The sequence below is a fragment of the Chelonus insularis genome, unplaced genomic scaffold (assembly GCF_013357705.1).
Source record: "Chelonus insularis isolate UGA/USDA-ARS -01 unplaced genomic scaffold, ASM1335770v1 scaffold_714_pilon, whole genome shotgun sequence".
NCBI lineage: Eukaryota > Metazoa > Arthropoda > Insecta > Hymenoptera > Braconidae > Chelonus > Chelonus insularis.
The window spans coordinates 2245841-2273181 of record NW_023276795.1 but is presented as its reverse complement, the minus strand read 5'-3'; the positions used below and the strand labels follow the sequence as shown (position 1 = coordinate 2273181).

Genomic DNA, 27341 nt, shown 5'->3' with positions numbered 1-27341 from the left:
TGGCAATCTCTCATCTATAGGAATTTTCTTTACACGTAAGATACATTTTTCATCCAAAAGCGAGAGTAAACATGTATGTGGTGAAAAACGACTTAATATACAACCCAATAAGAGCCTTACTTATCTGCTTATCGTGAATTTAATATCTTTACATGTAGTTTAAACACCTAATTAATACTTTTTATGAATTAATCCTGATGTAGATATATTTATAGAATTTTTTCTAAAAAATTCAACATATTAGCTTATTACATGCTTCCATTTATTTAACTCCTCCAGTATTAACACTACCATATAATTACATTAATAAGTTGCTCTAAAAAATACCCATGCAGAATATCTCGACTAATAGCTGATACTTAATTATTCAAAAAAAAAATAAAAAAAGTTATCAATAAACACGGTTTTCACTCTATTATTTATTTAATAGTTCAAACAAATCAGTTATTATCACTGATTACTAGGGAGATTTAGAGTTTAATTTATTGTGACATGACTCAACAAATAATTCTGAAGGTTTGTCTTGATTTATTTCTATAAATTGATAATAAATTAGAATGAGACAGTTTTATAGTAAAATAAAAATTTTTAATTCTAACAAGTGCATTATATTAATAAGAAAAACTGCTAATCATACGTAAAAGCTTTAAATGGTTTCCATTAAATATGCTGATGTAAATCTATTTATGAAGAATGGCAAAAAAGACCATATTTTATATTAGCATTGATTTAACGGTTGTTAATATCCACGCTTCTCTATAATTAGTCTAATAATTTGCAAACGGATAGTGAGCTTGATTAGATCGTAAAATGTAGCTAAAGATAATAAAGAAAAAATGTAAATCCATTGAACTTCGTGATGATGGCATTCTTGTCGCTGGCTCGTGAAAGCTTTTCCATCTTCTTCTGTCGACTTGTAAACCTCATAGGATCCTCTTTGAGATGGCATGATATAAATTACACGCGACCCGTAGGGTCCCACGAACGACTCTGGTGCAATTATTTTCATTCACAATGGCGGCGCCTGGCTTTAGTGCTGGACCCCTGTGTTATGGACTTGAGAGTCAGCATATTCTTATTTGCATTCTCCACAGTCTTACAAACCTCCATTTCGAAATATTATTTTAGCATCACAGAAAGTAAGAGTCTTTTACGTAAAAAAAAAAAAATCCGGTCTTAATACAAATTTCACTTGGTAATAAATTCTCTAACGAACTGAATTGCTCATTAGTTCTTTAATAATGTGAAAATTTTTAATTAAAATCTTCATTCACTAAGAGCATTTTGTCTGTTACAAATACAAAGCATTTCAAAAATTATCTTTATTGTTGGAGAACAAAGATAAGACATTTTACTATCTTATTAGCTTAAGCTTTCATAAATTAACCATAACCTATATATGAGTTCCTTCAGGTTTATTTTGTGATGACCCTTTTTCTCTTCAGTCAATTGAAAATTAATGTACTGACCCATTCACAATATTTTTTTATCTTCTCACTTCCGGTGAGAATGCCTTGTAGAAACCGAAACTCGATACTGTACTCTGCAATTAATAGATAATTAAATATCTTACAATGTTGTCTATTTCGTAACGTCAATACTAAACTCTTTAATTTATTGACAATGTGAAAATAATTATTAATATCTTATCTTTTAAACGATAGTGAAATCACGATTATGATATTAAGAAATGATGTGTTTTTTTGTTCAAACCATTTACTTAAATACCTCATCACTAACATGGAATTAATTTTTTCCCATACAATATTATTTTCAAATAATTAAACAATGATGCTTATGAAGAGCATTTATCTGCATGTAATACACAAAAGATAAGTAAATTATTAATTTACTCACGAGGTATCTATTTATCTTGTATCTCCTGAGAGGATAGTTTGTTTGAGTTGATGCAAATTACAATAAATTGCTTAGAACCTCTATTTCTGGACGTAGATTAGCTGTAAATACTTTAACAGTAAATTCAAACACCACTCTCAAGTCCATTAATTCAAGCAGTACTTGCAAACTGAAAACAACTTAGGGAATTTTAATCCTTAGCTGATTTAAAAACAGAGTCTGTGAAAGCAACCAGCTGATGTAATTCACACTTCTCACTTACACGCGACACAGGATATCCTTGAAGCCTGCTAACGGAGCCTGCAAGATCGTCGTTGCAGTCCTCGGTAGGAATTTCAATAACATTTTCCCACACGTATAGATTGAGTTGGGAGAACACCCGTACGTAGGTATAGGTTGAATTATCTGTAGGCAAGAGTTAGTAGACTTTGTGCCCGTTACCCCATTCAGAAGCTTACTTAACTCAGAAGTTGTCTGATAGCATCCCTGAGATGTCGCCAAGTCAACTTAATCTTAATTTCACTTATTTCATCTCTCGAATCTCTCACTGTCGTGCTGATCGTGCCCGAAATTCACAGACGACATTAATTATCCAGCAGAAAATAGGCGAAGCTCGTTACCCAAAGAGAAAATTCTTTCGAGTCGACTCTCCACCTCAACAGTCACGACGATTGGTGCCACCAGCTGGCGTATTATCTTCATGTAAATGTGGGCCCGCGTGAGGCGTATACGTGGCACACGATCGTGAGAATGCGATCCGCTTTTATGGGAAGCCATTACGGGTACCGCCAAGACAAGAATACATATGCACTCTTCCTCCTAAGAGATCTGGTGGCAGTAGCAACAAGAAAGTGGGCTTTGACCTTATATACAATGAAATGCGAATACATAAGACATTAACTATGATTGTTGCTGTACATGTGACTCATTTATCTCATGCTACTTATTTGTATACTCGGTACTAATCACACTGGACTGCTAAATAAATATTTTAGCTCGTGTGTGATTTACATGGCATTTTTCATCTCTTCTTCAGATACCTTCTCACAGTTTGCACGTGAAATAGTCTTTCAAGTTCATAGACCAAGTAAATCTTCCTATTTTTAGATCCACATTGAAAAGAACATTTTTTTTCTGTGATCATTTTTTTTTTTATTCAATTCATTTCATGGAATAAGAACGTTTAATTAATATTTACATTTTAAGTTTTCAATTAATCATACTGCATTCTAAACAAAAAAAATTCAACGTTTTAATTATTATCATTTAAATTAAATCTTAAAGAAAAAAATTAAAATATATTTGATTTTTTTTAAGTCGTTTATCTAATTTTTTTTCGAGTCATGAAAGGTACATCTGTAAATTAAAACAAACATTAAAAGTTACGGGAATAATTTACTGTTAGAAAAAAACTGTGGGCGCTAGCACGTTTATGACGTTTTTACCTTAAAACATCAGAAAAAAATCTGACACCTTTCCCATGAGAAAAGTCAAATATTTTTTTCCCTGAACTACTGTATTTTATTTTATTCGAAAACCTATGAAAAAAAAAAAAATACAAACACAAAATAATTAATATTCTTGAATAAATTTAATGCAGGATAGTCATCGTAAAGTAACTCTAGAATCCTACCTTATTTTCCGTTCGTTGATCTTTACTCTTGCGCAATGATATTTTAACATACTTATATTAACGGTTTTTTCCAGACACATAACGATATAGAAAAAAAAACTGTACACATTCGTACATTAGTCTTCATCGAATAAGTACGGATAATCATTGCACAAGCTAGTAATTTGAAAAAAATTATTATCCTAATAAGAGTAAATGAATAATGAACAATGACGTATTACGAAAATATTTCATAACGGGTCTTTTTCACATTAAATAAGTACATATTATCCGCATATATTTACATGCAAATATACGTAATTAAACTAAGTAGGCTCTTAACACAATCTGTCAAAGGCTTTTAAACTATTTTAAAAATTATTTAAATACTATTTTAAAACCCACAGCCACTTCATTACACTTCACTACTTCTTTTCATCTCACACATCGTTAATAATAATAATAACATTTAAATAATATTAGTAATTATTATCTTCTTTACAGGTGAAAAAAAATTTTCAAGCAAAGAAAAAATCAATGATATATTATAAGATAAAGAGACTTTTTAAAAGATATCATTAAGTTAAAAACACTCATTTAATTTTTTTTCTCCAAGCTCTCATTAGAAATGTTTATGATCGAATTAGAATCGAATAAATCTCAACAAACTTAGAGTCAGTCGGAGTGATCGGAAATGAGAACAACTAATAGGAATACCCGGGAGGTCTTGGGTGATTTCTCTTCTCGCGAAAGTGTTAATCAATTTTGATGGTACAGAACCAATAGATGCTCGGTTAGTAGAATATCGTATCATCAAATTATAGTTTAAGATGAATTCTCTAACTCAGCTGTATCTCTCAACGATCACGACAATGTGCGTAGTGGCACGAAGTGTAAAGTCAGCACAGTGCTAAGTACATACAGAACAGAATAATGTGTGTACTTGCACATCCCTTCTCTCATGCGATCTGGCACGCTGCAGTCGTCGCGATAAATCGTCGATTAAACGGCAGGTCACGACCTCGCATTAGTTAGCGAGGCTTTAAAGCTACTACGCCAACGATAGTCCTCTTCGATCCTTCCAGGAAGTCGCTCACCGAACTTCTTGCCTCTATTGACCTTCCCCACGCCCTCACCTTCGATTCTTTTGCTTTGATTTTCTTTTTTAGGTTTTATTCTTCCACTTCATTGGTGCATCTTCAAAAACGTGAGGGTGAACAATGGTTCTATCGTAAATTTTGTCTAGTGGTTACTTCCATTTTTTGTTAGAAGTTTTCACGATTGAAGCGCTGTAAATCATGAAAAATTCTTAGACGAACGTCGATTTTATTTTATTAGTTTTCAAAGTAACAATTAATTTTTAGAACCAGAATAAATACGTAGAAATAATTAATTAATTATTTGATTTATGATTAATAAAAAAAATAATAATGATTCTAAAGTAAATAGTATCTTAGAAATATTTAAATTTGATTTAATTACTATTCAATATTAATTAAAAATTTTTTTTTTTTTAATTATTTTATAAAGTAACTATTTTTTTTAATCAGTATGGTAATTTAGAAAAGTATCTAAACCTGTTTACTTTACTTTCAATGTCCAAATACTTTTTCTACAGTACATAAAAACCTTTCACTTGAAAAAATCAATTTTACGACCACTGATGAGAGAATTTACTCAAGCTTAAATAGTTTTTAGTCGTCGTAAAAATAATAAAAGATATGTATTTGATAAAGAAATATACCAGAGTTTGATCAATAGCAATTGATTGAAGTTTTCGAGGCTAAAGATCTCGATATCGTAATGCAAATTGAATTTCATAAGTTGGGCGTTGGCATTATCGATGTCTCTCGATCAAAGATCGATATTATTATATACCCACGTGTATATTGCATTTGTACATGCCTATTGCACACGTGGGTGCGTGCAGGCAGCTGAACGCTTACCCATAAACGTTCCCATTCTTAACTTCCACCACTGTGGTGTATAATAACGAGCATTAGTTAAATAACGATACTTACTCGTCTTGATATGTCCCAAATCGATAACATGAAATTGTCGTCGTCAGTGTAATTATTACGTTGACAAGGGTAATTGGGTCGGTACACGATTACATGACTCTTGAAACTCACTCATCGGTATCGCGATCGAACTGTAAAATATTCCTTTTATGACACATTATTGCTGATTCCATCACGATCATCTTCCTATTCACATGAATCGATGTCATGAGATTACACTTCCTTCTTTGCAGATAATTTTCCAATGATAATTCTACATTATAACTTATCTCCACACTGTATTTATCAACTTCTCCAACATTTCCAAGTTGCCAGTGGAATTTGAATATTTAATAAAAATACCTGAGCATTACAAACATCCGGAGTATTTAGATACATTTGACTTCACCACTTTATGACTATTATTTCTATAAGAGATTTTCTGGAATTTATTAATCACAAAAAAAATCCTTCAGCAAACTGGATAGGCTTACCTCGCAACTATTTCATCATGGATTCTTAGAATTAGACTCTTGCCAAAGTTATCGTCGATCGGCTTGCTTGAGACTCCTCTCGGGGCGTGGAAGTGCCTCAGCAGGGTTTTCTATAGCAGCACGAGTGTATATGTTGCCTCTCAGCACATTGAATTCCCAACCTATCCTAACGATCGAGGCAGGTAGAAGCAAGGAAACCACACTGGGGTCCAAGATGAGTCTTCGCTGGATAATATTGTATACCACAGTCAACAGGATCCCTCGAGACTGAGGTAGGGACAAGAGGATCTCTCTAATAGACACAAGTCTTACATCCCGAGCTATTTGGTGCTTTAGCAAGATCATTGATGTGAGAAACTCTCGCGCTACATGACCACTTGCTGAGTAGCAGGGTTACAAGGCTTCCCTTGCCACTTTGAAACTAGCTAGTATGGATAACTTGAATCTCATGGGTTCTCAATGGCAGTGAGTTTGGATCTAGATTTATCTAAACTACTCATCTGGGGCAGAGGATGATTCAAGCAGCAGATGTCGACTCTCAGAGGTTTTCATTCGTGATATTGTGGTAACGTGTTGGGCTTAATTCAACCGCAATAGACTCCTAAGGCCTAGGGTTGATTCAATGAATTATATTGGAGGGGCCTTGGACGCACTGTTGCCACCCAAGAGTCCACGAGTTTGCAGTAGAACTTGAATCTCAAGGGTTCTCAACTGGTGAATGTGTCCGTGGGTTTACCTGCACACTCCCAAGTAGTACCACGATGTCGAGACTGGCGAACTTCTTCATTCAAGGGACTCCAAACGCCTTTTACGGCGGAGACTGTGTCTTTTGCGTAACCCAACGTAACGAGTGCGTTGCTCACCTGGCCATTTTTGGCTGGAGATGTTGCTTTATTCTGATAATTATTTTTACACTTGACTCTCTTTATCTTTTCGTCACAATAAGACAAATAAACACCAAAAAAAATATAATCTCTGGAGTTAAAGTGAGATACAATAAATTGTATTTATTATACTTGACACTTAGAATTACTCAAACTCTTCTTGCAATAGTTGCCCACACTGAGTAATACTCTTGACGTATCAAGATCGCATGCCACAATGAAGTTTTTCGGGCACTCTTTTAATCTCGATGCTTCAATGTAGGTTAAGGTTGCTAAATTTGAACCATTCAATTGCAATTTCACTTTAATTTAGTGGTTGATAATTTTTAAGATGAATATGGTAAACATTTAACCTCGTTTCCTGTGCTACTTCATCAAAAAAATTGAGTTAAAATTTTAGCAATGAGCCAAGTAATAAAGGAGCTTTTGATATATGGGTTAATGATATCCTTTTTTTTTTTTAAATATGATCATATGATTAATCTTTTGTTTTTGACCGTTATAAATTATAAATAACACATTTAGTTCGATCTGAAAGGCCTGGAGGTTAGTGTGCAGGAGAGTAAAGAATGTGAGTAATAAGAAATGATGGAAATAATTGAATTGACTAACGAATAGATTGGCCTTTCTCGCATTTCCGAATTAGCTATTTCTCATCGGTGGACAAGATTCAGTGCTTCTGCTGCCTACTGAGACTTTCCTTCCTGTATTTAGGCACGTGTCTTCTCTCCTGGAAGAGGAGATAGGAGATCGGTGGACGTTGATCTGAGGGTGGGAGAAAATGAAGAAGGAGATAGGGGGTCGCGTGTCCGGCGCGACAGATAGAAAGTTTTCCCAGTCGATCCATTACAAACTCCTACGTAGGACAATGCTGTCACAAGTAATGTCGGACAATGTTGAAGTAAATGAGAGAGATGAGAGTGCACTATACCAGAAGCAACAGTAGTGGCAATGTTGTTGCATTTCCGCAACTATACTCTACCTATATAAGCTGTAAGACAATTTCCCCAAGAGTTTTGTCTCTTACGGGCTGCTCTAATTGCAAGAAACTTCACCGAGCACCGACTTCTACTTATCCAGACGCTTTTCTCTTCCTCCCTATTATCGGATCGAGTGATGCTCTTCGATGCAATTATGTCTAGATAACAAAAAACGTGAAACGAGTGATGAGCTAAGTAGAAATGCTAGCGTAAATCAATCACAACTTATTACTTATTGAATTGACTCTTTTCCAAACAAGGTATTTAACGTTGTAAGTGTTGGAATGATGTAGTTTTACAACTAACTTGAAGAGAAGTTTGGTTTAATTTATCAATAATGGATTTTGAAACTCTTGGGAAAATTTTTTTCTCATAAAAACATTTTTAAATACTGAAGAAAAAAAATCTCATTGCTTCAGATAATTCAATAATTTATCAAATAATTTTTTTTCGTTTATTTTTAATTTGTTTATCATGATAAAAAAATTTTTAAACTTAAAGGTTATTAAAAAAAATTTTTTTTATATCCATCTAAAGTCTCTAATGACGGGTGTTATTGATGAATTTTTCTATTAGAGATTCAACGAATCGTTTACAATAGAAATTCAGTAGAAATAAAAATCATATTGCGTGACTTTTTTTTTCTTTCGATAGCAAAAAAATCTGAAACCTTCAGATCTTCGAGGTAACTTCAAGGACTTTCACGAAATTCATTCCTCTTCCGGCTCTCAGTGGCTTTCGTGTTCTATCCCGCAAACTGTCGAGGTAATTGCAGTATGTTGGCACGAGTATTGTTCAGAAATTAGCTGCAAACCCGTCACTCGTGCTCTTTAATTGTTATTTAATTAGGCATTGTTTGATTCTCTTGCATTTCACAAGATTGAAAGATATGCTTGAAGCCATAAAATACTACTGAGTCTTTTGAACTTCGACTTGTGAAGTTGAAGATCGGTATCGTTTTGACACTATCGTACGGTTCAAATCGATCATCTACAATAACTCTACGGGAAATGCTACGTAGTAACGAATAACTCACCATATAACGATGAATTACTGTACAGCAGCTACTAAACTAGACTCTCATCGACTTTTTATTATCACGATCTTTCACCGTGCAAATGCATTTATCTTGTATACGTTGATTTCCACCGATAACTTAACTATCAATTGATATCAATAGGCAGTTAAAGTTTCAAAGAATTAATTATTTATAATCAGTTTATATTGTTTAAAATCGATGAGCTGAAAAATATATCGTACACTTTGATCATTAAAAATTAACACAATAGATCATTGACAACTTTATTGTTTACCGATCAATAATATTGCTTCAAGCTATAGCGGGAAATCAGAGCTGATAAAAATTTTTTTCCAATAAGATCCACACAAATTGATCCGAATTGAGTTGTAAAAATATCCATAGTAATTGAAGGTATTTTCATTCGTTATAAATAATTAGCTAAAATTATTTATTATTATCACAACAGTAATAATGAATAAACATGTCGATTTAAATCCTATAATTATCATTAATCGAATTAAAATGAGTTTAAAAGAAAAAATTTATTTCTAGAACGTCAAACTAAATTGTTCACAGTTTTTTAGCGAATTTTTTCGTCGCCTTTTTTTTTATCTGGCAGGATGAAATAGATTTTAAGAATGAGCAGCTTGAGGGCTATGTCGACCTTGTCTCGTCACGCCTACGAGTTTCTTCATCTGAAGCAGAGGAATTGAACTGGAGAAATTTAGGCCTAATGTCTGGAAGACTAGAAAATAGATAGACACATGTCGTCCACTAGTACTATTAATAATGCCAGTATTGACATTGAAAACATATGTACAATTAATTCAGTGAATCAGATCATCAGACAGTTGTACTCTCTCATGGAAACGAAAGCTTGTCAGGTATATAAGTATAAGTATATATGTATATGACAATCTTTTAAGTCACGATTCTTCTCATTAACTAGTGTATGCGTAGGTTGAAAGCAAATTGAAGTCTAGGATGTGCAACTATCTAGCTGGTATCGAGTCAATTAACAATAAATAAAAGTCAAGAACACTAATAGTGGTATCTATAGAAAAGTTGCTGTGACGTTAATAAATTTATAGAGATCATTTGCCATTTCCGGTCATGACCGCGAGAGTCAATTGATCTGTGAATCACAGAATATGGCCGAGAGTTTATTTCCTCGTGTCTCTTTAAAATTACATTATTATTGTTGGAGTATTTGTCGTCATGAATGTTTACTAACTACCATACCGCTTCAGTGAGTGCAAACGCGAGTGAGAAAAAAGAAAAGACTTTCTCCTTCGCGTGTTCGCGCCGCCTCTCCATGGGGAATCCTCGTCGTTCCGCGTGACAACCGACGACCTTAGTGTTGCCGTTACGACCTAGAAATACCCTTTGACCTACGTCCGTCCAATCAACCATCACGATTTATTTTTCCTGATCTTCAATCCACTTTGGGGCTGATATTTAACATCAGCTCCTAGATTAACATATCATCATTCTTCCGGCATTGTAAATATGCACTTTCAACTTTTCATTTTTTTTTTTTTTTTCGTATTATACAATTGACAAACTAATTATTTTCATTACTATATAAATCGATTGAAGTACCGGACTTTTTATGGCAGCTTCAAACCCACGATTTCACCTCAGATGAATTAAATAACCCATGAAGAACATGAGCAATTTTTTATCACATCGTGACAATCAATTTTTCTTTTATTGGGTCAAGATTCAATTGTAGCTTGTTTTTATTGCTCACCTCAACTTTTAGAGATGATAAAACCTGGTTTAGTAATGATAAAAAAATCAACTTTAACTCTACTACTCTGTTTACGGTTCTACTCTGCAATACTATAGTTTAGCATTATGGAGAGTCTCTTTACACTAGAGCATGGAGCAAAAAGTCGAGGGGTTATAATAAACTCTAGAGTTAAGTGGATAAGAAAAGTAAATGTTTTATCTTGGCAAAAACAACTCTGATCATGGCGTTCTTTTAATTTGAATTTAATTCGTATTTGATACGATTATTATCTTTTTATAGTTTACATTAAATCTGCATAAATACATCAGGAATTTTTTTGTATTATATTCAAAGGCTCTGATTAATTTTTAATTATTTCTCTTTATTTTCTTCCAATTTCTTTTTGATCTTTCAAAGAAGCTAAATATTATTCTTCAATTAAGAGAAGAATTTTCTTTTATTGCATTCCACTTTTTTAAAATCATTTTCACAAGCTTGAAATGCTGATCTAAAAATATATTGAAAGTAAATGGGATGTCTGTATTATTTATTTTCTTCAAAGAAAATAGCTCTTTGACTCAATTGGCTTCAATATATATTCCGTTTGTTCTGCGGACTTGACTTGATGTCAATTTTATTTTCGTTGTATCTGAAATAGCATTACGGTGTTCTTTGAGAGTACTTGATGTCCTAAGTGACATAGTAGATAACTGCCATGATGCATCAGACGAACTTTGTGGTGAACCTAAAGTTCTATCAGCCACGTGCCAGACGATAGTCTCAAGTCTGTCTGGTCTTGCTACTGTCAACTGAGACAAGACAGCACTAGAGAAACCGTACAGAGCCATTCTTGAAAGAAAGGAGAAAGGAAAAGAGACTTGGTAAGGATGGTAGAGAGAAAAACTGATGCGTCGAGAGGGAGAAGAAACGACAAGTTCCACTTTACGATAGCAAAGGTGCTTTTAGATCTTGGTAGGAGGTAAACGCAGTTTGCCTTTGAGCGTTGATCTCGATAAAGGACCTTACCCTCTTGACTATTACATTATCTCACCATCGACCACACCCGATGAGCTTCAACTTCAAGAGTATCAATATTTTCTTTTTTTTTTTTATTCAATTTTATAGTATTTTTTTTGTTTATTCATTTTTAATTGACCATTGCCATAATCCTGGATAGATTTATTTATTTTCAAGCGTTTATTAATCCCAACGTCGAATAAAATTGATTTATGGAATGGATAAATAAGTAGTTTTCACTCTAGGTGACTGTCAAGAAACACGTTTAACGTGTATGTCAGGGTTTGTGGTTTCAACGTTACAGGGGAAGCCGACCACACATCCATCGAGAATCAAATGAGTAGAAATCACCAGTGAGTGACTGCTTCTTTTTTACGTCTATGTACATAAGTAGCTTACTCAAGAAGATGATCTAATTTCATTTTTTTCTTATCTTAAAAACTATTAAAATGAATGCAAATTAACTTGAGATTGCAATTCCATTAAAACAAGCTGAAGTTTTTCATAAAACAAGAAGAAGAAAACTTTACCATAATTTTAAAAAAAGTGGAACAAAAATACGATTTGATTAATTATTCATTTAAATGATCAAACTCTGATGATGAATATTTCGACTTAATTAAAAAAGTAAATGCCTGAAGTTAAATTTGAATAATTTATGTCCACGGATTTAATAAAAAAATATTCATTACATAAGGAAAAAATTTATGCAGAAGACTTCTAGCGTGGAATTACACAAGATAATGATTTAACTGTCGAGGGTCTTGTGTAAACGTTGAAATGTCGCAAAAGTCCAGAGGCCAAAATGTAAGTCAAGAATTTAGTAAAGATTTAACGCTCTAATGCCGGAAATGTTAGCGAGGTGAAACTTTGCGTTGTTGAATTAACGGTTGCAAGATAATAAGGACGAGTCTCGCGATGTTGTTTAGTTACTAAGAGGGCTTTTTCGTGTTTCTCAGCGTGTTCACTAGTGTGCTGCTTTGCCACTACCAGGAGAGAAAGGCTTCCGGGGTTGTCCTTGAGCATCCGGTTCAATGTTGAGCTTCCGCTTGCTCTGCATTAAACTATAAAGACAATGAACAATTTAGTTTAAGATAAAAACTTATAATTTAAGGTAATAAAAGCGTTAAAAGTCATTTTTTTCGACGACTTTTTAACACTTACATTTTACGAGGTGAATAAGTAAATATATCGTGAAGCTTTCATCGATGTAGTGTAGCATAAAGACCAGTTGGGTCACGATTGGTGTCTTGTCGACTTTCAATTCAGTTGATCAGACGGGAGAAACACTGAAAATCGATAGTGGTATAATAATTGGAGTGAGAGATAACTCAAAAGAAAGTGAAAACATGTTGGATTGGAGAATGAGATGTTGGAGGATGGCCTGCGTTCGGTAATGATTCCACTAGGTAGCAATTAGGACCGTCTTCTCATTACTTACTCTATAGATATGCACACGAAATTGTAATGATGTACAATCAACCAACTGCATACACAAAAGCGTGATGTTCATACCACGCGAGAGAGCGTGTGGCTTCAATTATTTTGAAGTTTCTTTATTTTATCAACTTTAACATACAAAAGAAAAAAATCAACAATAACAACATCACTCACCAACTTCATAACGAAAAAAAAAAAAATGGTTAAATGACCCGGAAATGTGGACTGAATTGCAAGACTTTCTTTCGCCAACGAAAAAATCCGTGCAAATGCAACTATTGAGAAAGGGTTAGGGTCGGTTTTAATCTTCTTTCTTTAAATTACAAGCAATTTGGTCAATTAGTATTTGAGAGATGTCATTGCGTAAGAGGAAGAGTTTGAAGCGGCAGCCGATAAAAAAAATTATATTGGCCAGTCGTGAAGAATAAAAATAACGATAAAATTCAAGTGAATTGACGAGAAATTTTTACGGTAATAAGACAACAGAGGAAGAAAAAATTGAGGTCTTCAAATGAAAAGAAAAAGCTGACACAGAAAATATCAAATGATACAGTTTGAAAAAATGACTAACAACGATTAGACTACTTTTCATGTTGCTTCTTGTCTCAATCAATGTAAAATAGTAAAGCAGTGAGACGTTGGATAGACTTTGGAAGGCTTTCTCACAAGGATAACAAAAGGATAAAAAAAATAATGAGATTTATTTCATTGGGTAGATTAGGATCTTTAGAATATAAATGACGAAACCGAGTAACGTGAGTAGAGATACATCACGTTCTCCACTTCCATCACAATTCATGATCCAAGACACGATCAAATTATTGTCCGGTGACCGAGTGCCAGTCTCATGGTTCAATTGACATCCTTCAGCACCAAACGGAACTGCGGTCGTGCGCCTGACTGTCAGGATATGCTCGACCCTGGAACCCTACACTGAGATGTCTATTTCTGCCTGGCGCTAACTTCAACTCTCGAGACGTCTTTATTTGCTTCTCTTCGCCCACGACATCCCACTCTCTCTCTATTTTCCCTTGCTTATCTTCGACAAACAATTCAATCTTATTTGCCTGATGACACGTATTACAGAGAAAATAAGTAATTAAATTCCATGAGAAAATGATATTCACTTAGAATGAATTAATTGATTATTATTGATGGCCATTTCGATAGATATATAATTTATTAAATTTATTTCCTGTACATTACGAAGGTGGTTAATTCTACACTACCTCCTCTGGTGGTCTAGAAAAAGTTTAATGATGGTCAACCTTCTTGTTTAATAGAAGAATGCCAGTTGCAAGGCTTGCACTGAAGCAACGTGTAATTCTAGGTGGTCCCCAGCGAGATACGTAGCATATGCTCGCGGCAGTATATTTATAATGTATCCGCACTATGCAGAAAATAATATGCCAGACGATCCATTATATCTCTTGGACATACCTGCGGACCATTTGCTTACGGCGAACGCAATATGACTATAAGTTTTTCAATTCTAACACCCGCCTCTGTCAACTAATAAATCTTACATCTGAAACAATAATATTATATTGCAAGTAATCTTTGATTTAAAAACAACAACTCGCAAACTGGTTGCACGACAAAAATTTAATTAGCAACAAAAAATAAGCGTCGAGAAAAAAAAAGTTGTACTTTAAGTAAATTTTAATGTCGTTATGTAAATATGTTATGAAATTAAGTATCAGGCAATTTAATTTATTAGAAAAATTAAGTTGAAAAGAAAGAGATTATTTTTAATAAAAATTGACATGTGACAGTTTTTATTTTTTTTTTCGTAAATAAGTTTTCTCTAGTTTCTCAATATGCAGGTTGAGATTAATTTTAAATATTTTACATTCAAGATTTTCTCTAAGAAAATTTTATTCCAATGACAAAAAAATTGGATCAAAACGAGATAAATGTCATTGAAAAAATCATAATCTCTAGAGCACTTCTAAACTTTTATTTATCCCATTTTTATCCTACTGTTGGTTAATAATCTATTTCAAACCAGTTCTTTTATATTCCTCAACGTCCTTAATTCATCAGCTCCAACCTGTGAAGATAAATGTCTTGATAGAAACACAATAAAAAAGTAACAGTTGGATTTTAAAATAGATATTCGAATTTAATCGATGGATAATAAAATTAATCATCCAAGCGTTTAGTTTCCAGAACCAGTATGACCTTGTCTGGTTGCGGAAAACTGATCGTTATCTTGAAATTGATACCAGGGTCCGTTATCGAGAAGAAAGATCTCGTTACTCATCATCCAAGACCAAGGTTTTTCATGATAGGAACTAGGACAAGTGTAGAAACGTTCCATGCACCATCTTCTTTGGAATATTCCCAAAGCTTTGAACGTGATGATATCCAAGAGGATAGAAAGGGGTGCAGGCGTGTGGATAGCGCGCGAGTACTGTCCAAGAGTCTGTCATTATCCATCTTGTTTTATTGTTTCTGATCGTTGCCCTCATCGGTACCACCGTCCTTGTGATACGCCTCCTCTCTCTTTCTCGTTTCTAGAATTTATTACTGATGAATATCCTCGGGAAATTTTAGTGCTCGGCTGATCGAATGATATGGTTGTACTGCTTGGAGAACGCGGGTGTGCGTGCGACGGTGGTAATTGCTAGTTTGTCGAGATGGTAATTCGTAGTGTCGAAGAGTGCACGTATACGTGGTTGAAGAGGAACTGCGTTAGTGCCGATAGACAGCTCGGCTCCTTCGATCGATTGGAGATCAAGGAGAGTGCAGTGGCGTGACGCGAAACAATTCAAAGATCTTGACGACTTAATCGACGTCGTGTGACTTCATGGAGAAAGAATATAGCCAGAGGCGGTTTTTTACAACATTTGGAATAATATTCAACAGTAAACAGTCATTTAAAATGAATTCATTCTATAATTTATTTAGTATTTACTTTAGAAAATTATTTGTAGCATGAAGGAAGTGGATTTTCTATGCATAAAATCATTCGATCGTCTAATCATGATTGTTGTGCAATGATAATAATTTATGTAATTTTAAAAATATATTTTTTTATCTTTATTTAGAAATTGAAGATACATTTAGGAAACTTTCTTGAAAATATATTAAATAATTCATGATTTCTATTGCTTATCGTACTATTTTATTCAACAACTGACCTATTCAATCTACTGACCATTAAAATTTTACCTTATTATTAATGAAAACTTTGTTACTTATATTTATGTTATAATAATAAGTTAGGATGGTTAGGAGTGAAAATAAAAATAGGTTGTTAGATATTTCATTTTCATTAACATAAATATTAACTATTCGTAGTAGAGCTGATAATTATTGTTTCTGAAAGAGCATAAGGTCAAGCAGATCTTAAGGTGTTGTAGAATCGTAGCAAGTAATAATCATAATAAAATAATATAGTTCGCGAAGACGGGTGCATAATTGTAGAAGTTATCGGGAAATGGAAAAAGTAAAGTTGCATTTATTCATGCGGAACAATAAACGTGAGAACACTTTCGTAACCCGGATGTAACTCATAATTGTACAATCTCAAGGATTTAATCGACACGTCCGACGGTTGCGTCTAATTTCTTGACTTTTTTTTATAACGACCATATGTGAGTAAGATGAAAGTATAGAGATGAGAACAGTATTTCCAGGTCAAACAGACTCTCTCACAGTTCCATTTGAACAGTATTAGATGTACACAAATAAAATGTACACATTGGATATAGAATATTGCCTTTGGACAGTCACTTTGGAAACACCGGAAGGGATCACAGTCATTTGAAGACCCCATCTAAAATAACTGATCCGTTAGAAAAAAAGAATAAGATAGAGCAAAGTCGAATCGTTGTCAAGTGTCTACTTCAACAAAAGACTACCTGTAATTAAGCAGCACCTACTTTTCAATGCTCATCATGACGATCCTTTCATGTGCCCACTCTTTGGAGAGTTGTGCATTTACGTTCTCCAAACTCCCACGACAAACTTCATGATTCATTCTTGGTGAACTTGAAGATTTCATCGAACAAGTCAAAGACCGTTAGTCGACTAAAGGTTGCGACCTCGTCCTTCGTCGTAAGAAGTTTAGTTAAAGACTGTTGACTATTTGAACTGCGCCTTCCTGGTGTGCTATTGGCAGAATGGAGAGAGCATCCGCCTATAGGATTTTGATCAGCAAGAGGAAAAACCGTTAGTCGATAGAACCGAAAGGATTCGACCTCTGGTATAGCTTTATGAGGACAGAGTTTACACGAGACAACTTCCAGGAGATTAATCCTATTCTATAAAATTGACCCTGAATATTGTTGATTCCCTATGAGAAATTGTCGGCCTTTTGTATTTCAAAGATTAACCATGACTCAACTGTCTGCAGTGTTTTACGCGCCGTTTCAGCTGAAGGCTAAGGTCAATTATCACATTTACTCTTCTTTCTTACTTCAAATTACACAAATGAATATACACTACCGCATTTCTAGCTTTCTTCTTTATAAGAAGCTCAGATTTTTTGTCAAACAAAATTTTTTCCTTCTTTCAACTTTACTTTTCATCAAAATAATGAATAATAAAAATTCATTCTGCTCCAATAAGTCAGTTGAATTATCATAATGGAGAATTAATTATAAAATAAATTATCTTTCCTGTTTTTTCAGCAACATTCTTCCCATTTATCTAATCAGTTTATATAACCAACTATAAATATCTACTCGTTTGTTTACTTTAACTAGAAGAATTAATTTTTCATCAAGTCTATCAATTCTCTCATTAATTTATCCTAAATTGAATTAGAGTCTATTATTTTATTCCCTCAATTATTTTATTTTGTTGGCAATTGAACAATTAACTGAACTAGCTACTAAAAGCCGATGGCATATTAGTGATGAAGAAGGTAATTGGAAAGAAATCCTGTTCCAATAACTATATTGATAGTGATCGATGAGCCAATTAATCAACCCATTGAATCTATCAGCTTTTCCAAGCTATCAATACTTTCTGAAGACAATGTTATGATTTATATGAGTATAATATTACTTATTCAGATTTCTATTACAAGATTTCGTTATAATATTATTGTAATCATTACCAACAGTACACTTTCTATATGAGTGAAAGCTCAATACTGCTCTGAGTACAGAGAATGTAAGCTTGCAATTGATAAAATAAAATTTCTGGTGGAAATTACTAGGATACAAAGTGATGGTGATAAATGGTTGGATATGAATACATGCTTCAGGTATATCTCACCTATTTCCACATTTCATTTCTACTATTTATCTGGTCTATGATTTGTTATTATCTTGTCGCCTCTTGTAACTTGATACAGAAATCCAACAAACATCATCGATAATTCACTTCTACGTTTCCAATCCGAAAATTATTATTAAAGTCAACGAACACAATCAGACTGGATTAAGATGGCAAATGTAATGCATTTAAATGACTCCATTGTAGATAACCCTCTTGCTTGATTCACGTACCTCAATACATTTCACCTTTTCCACTTTATTGTGGGAAAGAAAAACGAGCCATTTTTTTTTTTAAATCTCAGGTGAAATCAAAGTAAAGAAATGCTTTTTAAATCCAAGGAGATCAGGGTTTCGTTTAGAAGCTTTTCAGATGAAGACTTTTTTTTTTGAATCATCAAACTTTATGGAGCTTAAGTAAACCTCCATCCACGTGATTTCCTATCTTTCCTCGTCTACTTCAGTGATCTTTACGTCTTTTCAGGGGAAATACCCTTCTGATGTGCCAACTAGAACTTTGGTCGCCCTTCTCACCAGGGGGTTATCTCTGAGTGAGGAACAAAGAGCTCTAATGCACGCGGAAATAACCTTGGGTAATTTTATTCCTTGGCAAATTCTGGGGAATATTACTAGTGGGATAGAATCTGATAATTTTTTATGAGCCTGATTTGGAACTGACTCACTGGAAGCAGTCCCTCATGCATCAGTTAAAATGTATTTCCAGATACTCAATGGAAGATCAGCAAAGTATTTAATGGGATGAAAAAGCTGATAACTACAGAAAAAAATGATTTATTCTTTTTGGAGTGGTAATCATTTTTCCTTTAGACAAGTTCTATTTCATATTAATTAAATGATAGTGTAAAGTTATTCTAAATGTCAAACGTTTGAATAAATTTGTGTCTTTATAAAGAGACAAATGTCTGATTGATGAATATTAATCAATGAATAATAAATATTTATTCATTCAATTGTTTTTATTAATATTATTATGATTTTCTCAACTTTGATGTATTATTATTTTATTCAAAAGGTAAATATTTTTTGTTTGACTTTTCTTGATACTAATGGACCTGTCATCTTTTAGGTTAAATTTTAGAAAATAAATAATAAAAACTTGACACTAATCTAATGATCCCAAAAAAAAATGTAGACGAAAGTTTTCTGAATGACCCAAGTATATCGAGTTTCAAAATCCCATTATGTAGCGGATTAGGGTTGCACGTTCCAAAGTCTAGAAGTTCCTTGGGATCTGTAGGAATAGATCAAACCCAAGGGACTTATACACTACGTGCCGTGTAAATCAATTATGCCATCAGAAAGGGAAGGTGTTGATGGGATGAAGAAAGTGGAAAGATGTTTAGGCTGAAAGAAATTAATTTTTAGGTAATAAAAAGTGAATATACTTTTTTCATTTTCATCAAATGAATGAAATTCTCAGGTCTGTATTAATTTGCTGAGAGCAACGACGGGATGACGAATGAGAATTGTGGAACTGACACACCCTTACGAATTGTAGCATTAGTTACTGTTCATCAACATGGCGTTTCCGTTAGATTCATTATACTGTTTACATCTCTCTCGTTGAAAAATATTCTTCTAAGTAAATAGAAACTCCGTCAAGTATAATTGTATAGATTAATGGCTCCAATGTTTACTGTTCGATTATTTATGCTGAATAAAAGCTTGACTTCATTAACAAACAAACCGATATTACATAATTGTAAATAATGACAAAAAAGGAAATATTTGCCTATCAATTAATAAAATTGAAATAATTCTTTTATTGGAGTTTTTATTGTTTACTCTCTTCACACTCTAGGGTAATTTGATTAAAATTATGACTACAATTAAAAATAAAATTGAATGATTGAGATGATCATAGAAATGAAAACTATTCTTTCGCACCATACAATTAAGTTGGCATGTTTCCTGCTTTCTCTTGTCAATGTCAGAGCGGAGCCAATACATACACAATGTCTCGCGAAATGTTGAAAGAATCTGTTTCCGCGTAATCTTAAATAGAACTATAGAAATGAATGTGCATGCAGCTGCAATAAGAAGTGACATGAGTTGAGTTAGATGTTACAAAGTAACTAAAAGGTTTCTTTGATGTTTGTTACAGATCTCGCGATGCCGCCACCCGATCGTCACAGTTTTTAACTGTAGGCCTGAAACAAATGGCCTCGATACTTGGAGATGGCACGGGCCCTGGTGGGCCCGGTCCCACGAGGTGCCTTCTCCTTTTGCAAAGATCCCTGGCCATTCAGCTGAGTCGTGGACCTCCGCCTACGGTTCTTGCTACCAACCAACATGACAGCTCTAAAGAGCATCCTGCCGATGAGATGTGGATGTACGACAAGGGCTACAATCTCTTCCAGGTGAGTCAATAACTTGATTTAACAACCATCAGAATTATTCTTAAGGTCGAACACTTTGTCTTTTGCATATATTAATTTTTATTATGTGGACCCCTCTTGCTTACTCTTTTGTGAAGTGAATTAAATTGTCGACTTAATATTACGGTTGTTACATCATGACATTACTCTATCAGCGATTTATGACAAGTAAGCACCGTTAAGCTAAAATAAACTGACTTCTGATTGGTCTCACCGTTATGCGTGGGAATAAAATACAAAGAGTTGTAAGCAATTTCATAAAAAAGTCTAACTGACGCAATAGAGTAGACTGTATTCTTCATAACACAATGGAAGCCGGAAACTTATTTGTCAAGCAAACTAAGCATTTTCGTCTCTGTGACACATTTCGGTATTCACATTCCGCTGTAGTTAGCAAATAATGTCCCAAATACGTTCATAAATTTCTTAAATTATTTTTTGAGGCTTCTCGAACTCTCTTTCTGTCTTTTGCAATACAAATCAAGTACTCTTGGCACGAACTAGTTCCAGATTTCCAAGTACACTTCTTTAAATTAACCGAATTTTGCTTGCCAAAAGCTTGCCTAGGTCTCAAAGTGTTCCACAAAAAAATGCAAGAAATCGCTGAACCGTGTAAAATACAAGAGAAGAGTCTAGTTTGTTGGTGATTTATCTGATGACATAGTAAAGTCATTAAAGAGACACTTTGGTCTTTGGTTGTGGTGATAATAATGACGTTAAATGGAACGGCACAAAGCAGAATTTATTTTATGCTTAAGATATTTTTTAAATCATTTGACATGAATTGAATACGCTACAATAAATCTTGGATCAATTTAAATTTATTATTTGATTCAATTGGACTTATTTTTATCTCAAAAACTCCTACAATCTCCAGCTGGGTAAAATAAAAAAATTAAACCAATTTTATTGTAAATTAGTATCTTGGTGGCTTAATATTTTTTAGAGTTGAAAAAAAATCTCAATCACAATAAATAATAATCTGTCATATAATTATAAGACTTATCGTCTATATTATTTCTAAAAGGACATAAATCTATCAGCAAAGACAGTAAATATTACTTCCTAGTAAAACACGCGAATCAATAAATTTGTCTACCATTTTTCGCACCTACAAAGAATAATTCAAAATGATATCAATCTACATAATGATCATGAATAATGATTAATTATAGCTTATTTTAATTTCGAATAAAATAAAATGAATTTACGTTCTATTTCATGCGTTTAAAACATCGATCATAATTTAAAGCAGATAACGGTAACTGAAACTTATTACTAAACTTTTTGCATATTCAACATACACTTGAGTCAAGTAGTAAAATGTAACTTACACTCTGCTAATACATATCGTTTCTCTGCATTATATAGATAGCGATATGGATTTCAGGTAACTTACTATCTTCCTGATACATCATAAACCCGACTATGATAATGTTTAATCAGACAATCATTAATTTACGTTATTCAAAGATCATTAAGAAATCATTTAATCTAAATTTATTAATTATCATTATTTATTTAAACTGGGAAAAATTTTCAATGATTTAATATATAATATCACTGATAAGAAACAAATACCATTAATCAATTCCTGTAGTATTATAGGAGATAGAATTTCAGACTTGATCAAATATTTGCTGATAATCTACCACGTTACAAGCTTTAGAGAGATTTCTGTCCTTTTCATCCATCATGATGCTGATGGCTCATGAGAATCTAGCCTCTAACCAAACATGGTACTTCAGTGTCCATGGGAGCCCTTGATTGGTCCACAACATGCAAGGACCCTTCATATCCACCCTCAATGACTTTGCGCAAAGTTCACGCTTGAACACCACCCACGTCCATATGAATTCCACTGAGTTGCAATATCGATTTTCCAGCTGGCACAAAGCAACGACGAATGAAAGTCACTGTAATATTTTATATCAAAAGCATTCCTTCAAATCGGTTTGTGTCGACAATGACACAACGAATAATTGTATTTATTAGCATTTTTATTTTTGCGAATGCTTTTATTGTCGTTGGTGGGTTCAATCTGGAAGATGAAACTGGATATTGATGAATTGAAAATTGAGAGTCAACTTTCAATTTTTTAATATTAACAACAACTTTAGCGGCATCTAGTATTAATATTTATGAAGATGGAGCATGTTTTCCGGTTGTGGGCCGTTGCCTGATCGTACAGAAATGAAAGGAAATATGTTAAATAAACAAAGAAGACTGTCGTGTATTTGCAATTCTCGATCGATCTTAGAATATAGTTTATTCCCGGAAAAGAGCCTGGAAGAGGGCATTGGCTTGGTTGCTTGCTCACGCACGGCTAGTTGAGGCAGAGCACACCGGATAAGCGTGTGGAGGAAGCCGCAGTGTGGCTGCAACATATAGTATTTTCTTGGTTGGTTCCTCGCTTGAGAACGCGGCCGGACGCGAACCGCCCGTCGAGTATATGCATAAAGATAAGAGAGGCGTCTCCTCTGGGGCACGAGCAGAATTCCCTTACTCGGCTACAGTGAATTACAAAGTCGAGATGGCCTTCGGCGACGCGATTCTATTTATTTCCGCTGCAATCCCGAGAAGCGGAAGAGATCGTGCTCGTGCTCACCTTTAAATCCGATTTGCATTGATCGCGAATTTTACACTTTATTTTATGTATCCACCCTTGAATAAATCAATTTTTGTCACGGTGAAAGATATAGAGATTGCGATAAGCGATCGAGAAATCCGGGTAATTGATCAAACGCTTGATAGATGTTCTTGAGAATAGTTACACAGAAAGTGCAATAAAACAGTTTAGAAAATTGAATTATTTTTAAATGTCACGAATTTTATTTTCAATTAAGATAATTTAATATATAGTAATAATTAAAAAATAATTATGACAAATCATTTTTATGTATTATTGTATTTTTTAATTCAAAAATTCAAATTGAATATTTCAAAAATATTATCAACTTAATTTTTAATTAAGAAAAAAATATTTTACAGCTTGAACTTAATAATTATATTTAATATTTTTTTTTTTATTTTTTGAAAATATATAATTTAAAAGACAGAAAAAAATGACAAAAAAAACTCAGAATAGAAAATGAAATTCACTATATATTATGCTGAAATAAAAATCATCGTCTTTCTTATAAATGAAAATGTAGGTTAATATGTCGACTTGTTTTTATTACAAATGTAACCATCATCGTCAGTAATAATTATTTAATGTGCGTTCAATCACAGTGATTTAACTAAATGCCATGTTGTATACTTTTTACTCTCTAACGAAAACAAATAGTACAAGAAATTTTTCTTCTTATTATAATTATATACCTCTTAATTTCTCATTTGTTAAATTTTTATTTCCTCCCAACGTTTCAATAGACTGCCTCACTGGCATTCCACTTAAAAAATTACTTTTTTTATTTAGTTAATAAACAGACTCAATTACGTAAAAATTAATTAGAAGCGATCAAAATCAATTAATTTTTTATTCCAACATTATATAAACCGTTGAACATAAACGAAAGAAAAATACAAAGTTGATGTATGTCATCAGGAAAAAATATATAAACTGATATGCATCATTATGCATTTACAACGATTAAGCTGTTTATCATATCGTCATCAAAAATTTTTCACTTAATAGACGTGTTATCGAGGATTTTCCGCTATCAAGAAATCTCATACATCATACTAATCGATCCTAACAGGCCAGAGAACCAGTTAGGAAATTAGTTAGACAAGCGTAAGAGCATTAGATCTACTAGATTAAAAGATTGAAAGAATATAGAAAATTAATGAACATAGTTCTCATGTCTAATATATTGGGTGAACTGCTGTTATAAAGGATCAACAGTTGTCTCTTACTGTTTACCTAGCGTAGCTGTTAGGTAGTTTAAATAAAAAGCATTATACCCGCATGAGAGCTCAGCACTTTCGAGTTTATGCGTAACATGAACAGACCAAAACCACTTCAGCACTTTCGCCTAGATCGTTGGTCTAGGATCTCTGTGGAAGTCTATGCTGATTCTTGGGGACGAGACCAAGACACTAACCACAAACGTGGTTTCGTCCTTCACCGATAACCACTGTCTTGTCTGTGAGACGTTGTTGCATACACTTTCACTCCTTGGATAAACTACATATTCGATAATAAATATCTAGTTTTAAGTCTTGTGTCTATCATGTCCCCAAGCACTTTTGATCATAAAAATTTCTTTTTCTACTTTTAAAAATCTAATCATATGCAAAGCCGTCTTATTAATTTACTTACTAATATACTTTTTTTTTTTGACAGTTATAAGTACTTTCTATCGAATAGTCGTATTTTTAACCTGAGTGATCTGGCGTAGAAAAAAGCTTATAAATAACATAATTAGATGAATCTATTTATAAATATCAGATAGATGTATTTTAATTTAATCTAAACTAAATAATAAACTTCTATCATCATTAAATTTTTTTTATAACTCATTATTTTACTTCTGAACACCGTCTCGCTAGTTACTTTAACGAGTAAATTCTTTTTTCATAGCTATTACAGTAATTGATTTGATGTAACAACCACTTCAGGACCTTTATGTTTTCTCATTTCAATTTTAATTACCATGATTCTAAAAAAAAAAAAAAAAACCTGATTCCCTCCAGAATGAATTAGTAAAGAATTTTTTCCAAGTTTTCAATTTCTTCCGTGGAGGTGTCTTCTTCATAAATCTCCAGCTATAATTATAAAGAATAATCAACATATTCCTGATGTACTCATCTAAAGGTAAATATCCAATGGCTTGACTCAGTAGTGGCTCACGACGATGTTTATGATGTCGTTCAGAAACATTATACGATACCTCATGAGCATTTATTTCTATTTTTCATCTTGCTCACTCCAATCCAACTTGATCCTTAGATCTAGACAATAAACACTCCTTGAAGTAGAAAGAGACTTGCGGTTAAGTCTGTCGCTCCATATCTCGGATTGTTAATGCGCTTGTACACGCGTAACACTAGTTGCCAGATCGAGAAGTTAATGCTAAGCCGATGCTAATTCTTATTTAGTTAAACTTACGACAACAGACGATGCATGCTTCTTGAATACTTTAAACTACTTAACTGTTATAGAGTAGAGTGGTGATACGGTATAATAGAAAACATGAGACTTGTGTCAAAGTAAACTATGATCACCAAATGCTTATACTCTTTTTCACTGTCCTGATGGAGAAAGCCAACGAAAGTCGGAAGCTTTTTAACTCCTATTTCATTCTTGGATAAAAAATTCAAAATATTTAACACGTGGCTTTTTTGCATACAATGTAGAAGAAAGAAAAGTAGAAAAAAAAATACTCATGTGAAAATGAGGACAAGGTTGCGATTAGTAATATCCGCATTTAGGAATGTTGCACGAGAGTACAAGTTGATACGGACGTACTTGTCAAGACCGTAAAAGTAAGTAGAAGCATACATAGTCCAGCAATGCACAGACGCATTGCGGCCCACGTCCGGGATACCGCGTATACGCAAGCCGACTAAGGCTGTTTTCGTATTAGCATATAAATTATGCTATCGTGATTTATGCTCGGGGCTGCGTATGCCTGCAATGCGCCAAGTATAAGTATCAGGGGTTGATTAAACGTTCTCTAGACTAGACTACACGAGTCCCTGAAGGCTGCCGATTGGTAATGACAGATCTGATATCATTTTTATTTATTTCTTTGTACCTGTTTTAATGTTATTATTTCATTTATTTATTTCCTTTTTTCTGCACTAACATTCAATATTTTAATGATTAATGAGCTTTCACAAAATAAGAAATAAAATTATTTTATTATTAATAACAATAACAGTGATAAATTACTTGATTCAATTTTTTTCTAAATATTGAATGCAATAAAAGTGAATTGTTTTATTGAAATATTGATATGAAAACGTTGATAACATCAGCGATTATTTATTTCATTCAATAAAATGAAAACAATAAATACTGGATAAAATTATGATGTTAAAAAATATTTTTTCTTGTCACTCATTTTATAAAATAAAGTGAAAAAAAAATTATTATTATGAATAAAAAATGTTAATAATATTATTAAATTGCTTTCTTCAAAAAAAAAAAAGGTAAATGAAAATAAAAGTAAATTATACCGTTCAAATGAAGCTATTAAATTACAAATAGTGCTTAGATAGACTCAATTAATCAGCTGATTTTTTTTTATTCATCATCTCATTAATAAATGAGCTTTCACAAAATAAGTAATAAAACAATCGTTCATTAATTATAATGATTAATGATCAGTTCACAATTTTTCACTAATAAAAGGCATCATGACAACTAATAAACATGAATTATTTAGTTAAAATAATACTATATAAATGCACAGATGGTGTGAATGATTGAATTAATTGCATAAACAGGTGGCTCATGGGCGTAAAGGTTTTTCTAATGGCACAATCAGAATGTCAATGAAGCAATTGAGCATTTGTTTACTCTTTAATGTATATATAAAAGCTAAGTAATGTAGGTGATTATTGCTAATAAAACGTTGATGTAAAAAAGGAAAAAAAAAAGCAACAAATACTACTTAGTGTTACGAATGAAATTAGACGTTTATGAACGTTTAGCAAGAATTCCTTTTCATTGCCTCTCACCTGTGTGATGGACTTTAAAGGGTAATCGTGCGCGTGAG

At 33.2% G+C, this 27341-nt stretch overlaps 1 protein-coding gene across 2 annotated transcripts in view; it reads left to right on the top strand.

Annotated features, from left to right (window-relative positions):
• Positions 1-27341, top strand: part of knockout (Stork-head domain-containing protein knockout) — a 68363-nt gene that overhangs the window by 5628 nt on the left and 35394 nt on the right. For both annotated transcript variants that reach the window (XM_035094696.1, XM_035094694.1), the window contains exon 2: positions 20397-20652. In XM_035094696.1, the coding sequence (XP_034950587.1) occupies positions 20452-20652 (201 nt within the window). In that variant the 5' untranslated portion in view covers positions 20397-20451. The remainder of the gene's footprint in view (positions 1-20396; positions 20653-27341) is intronic.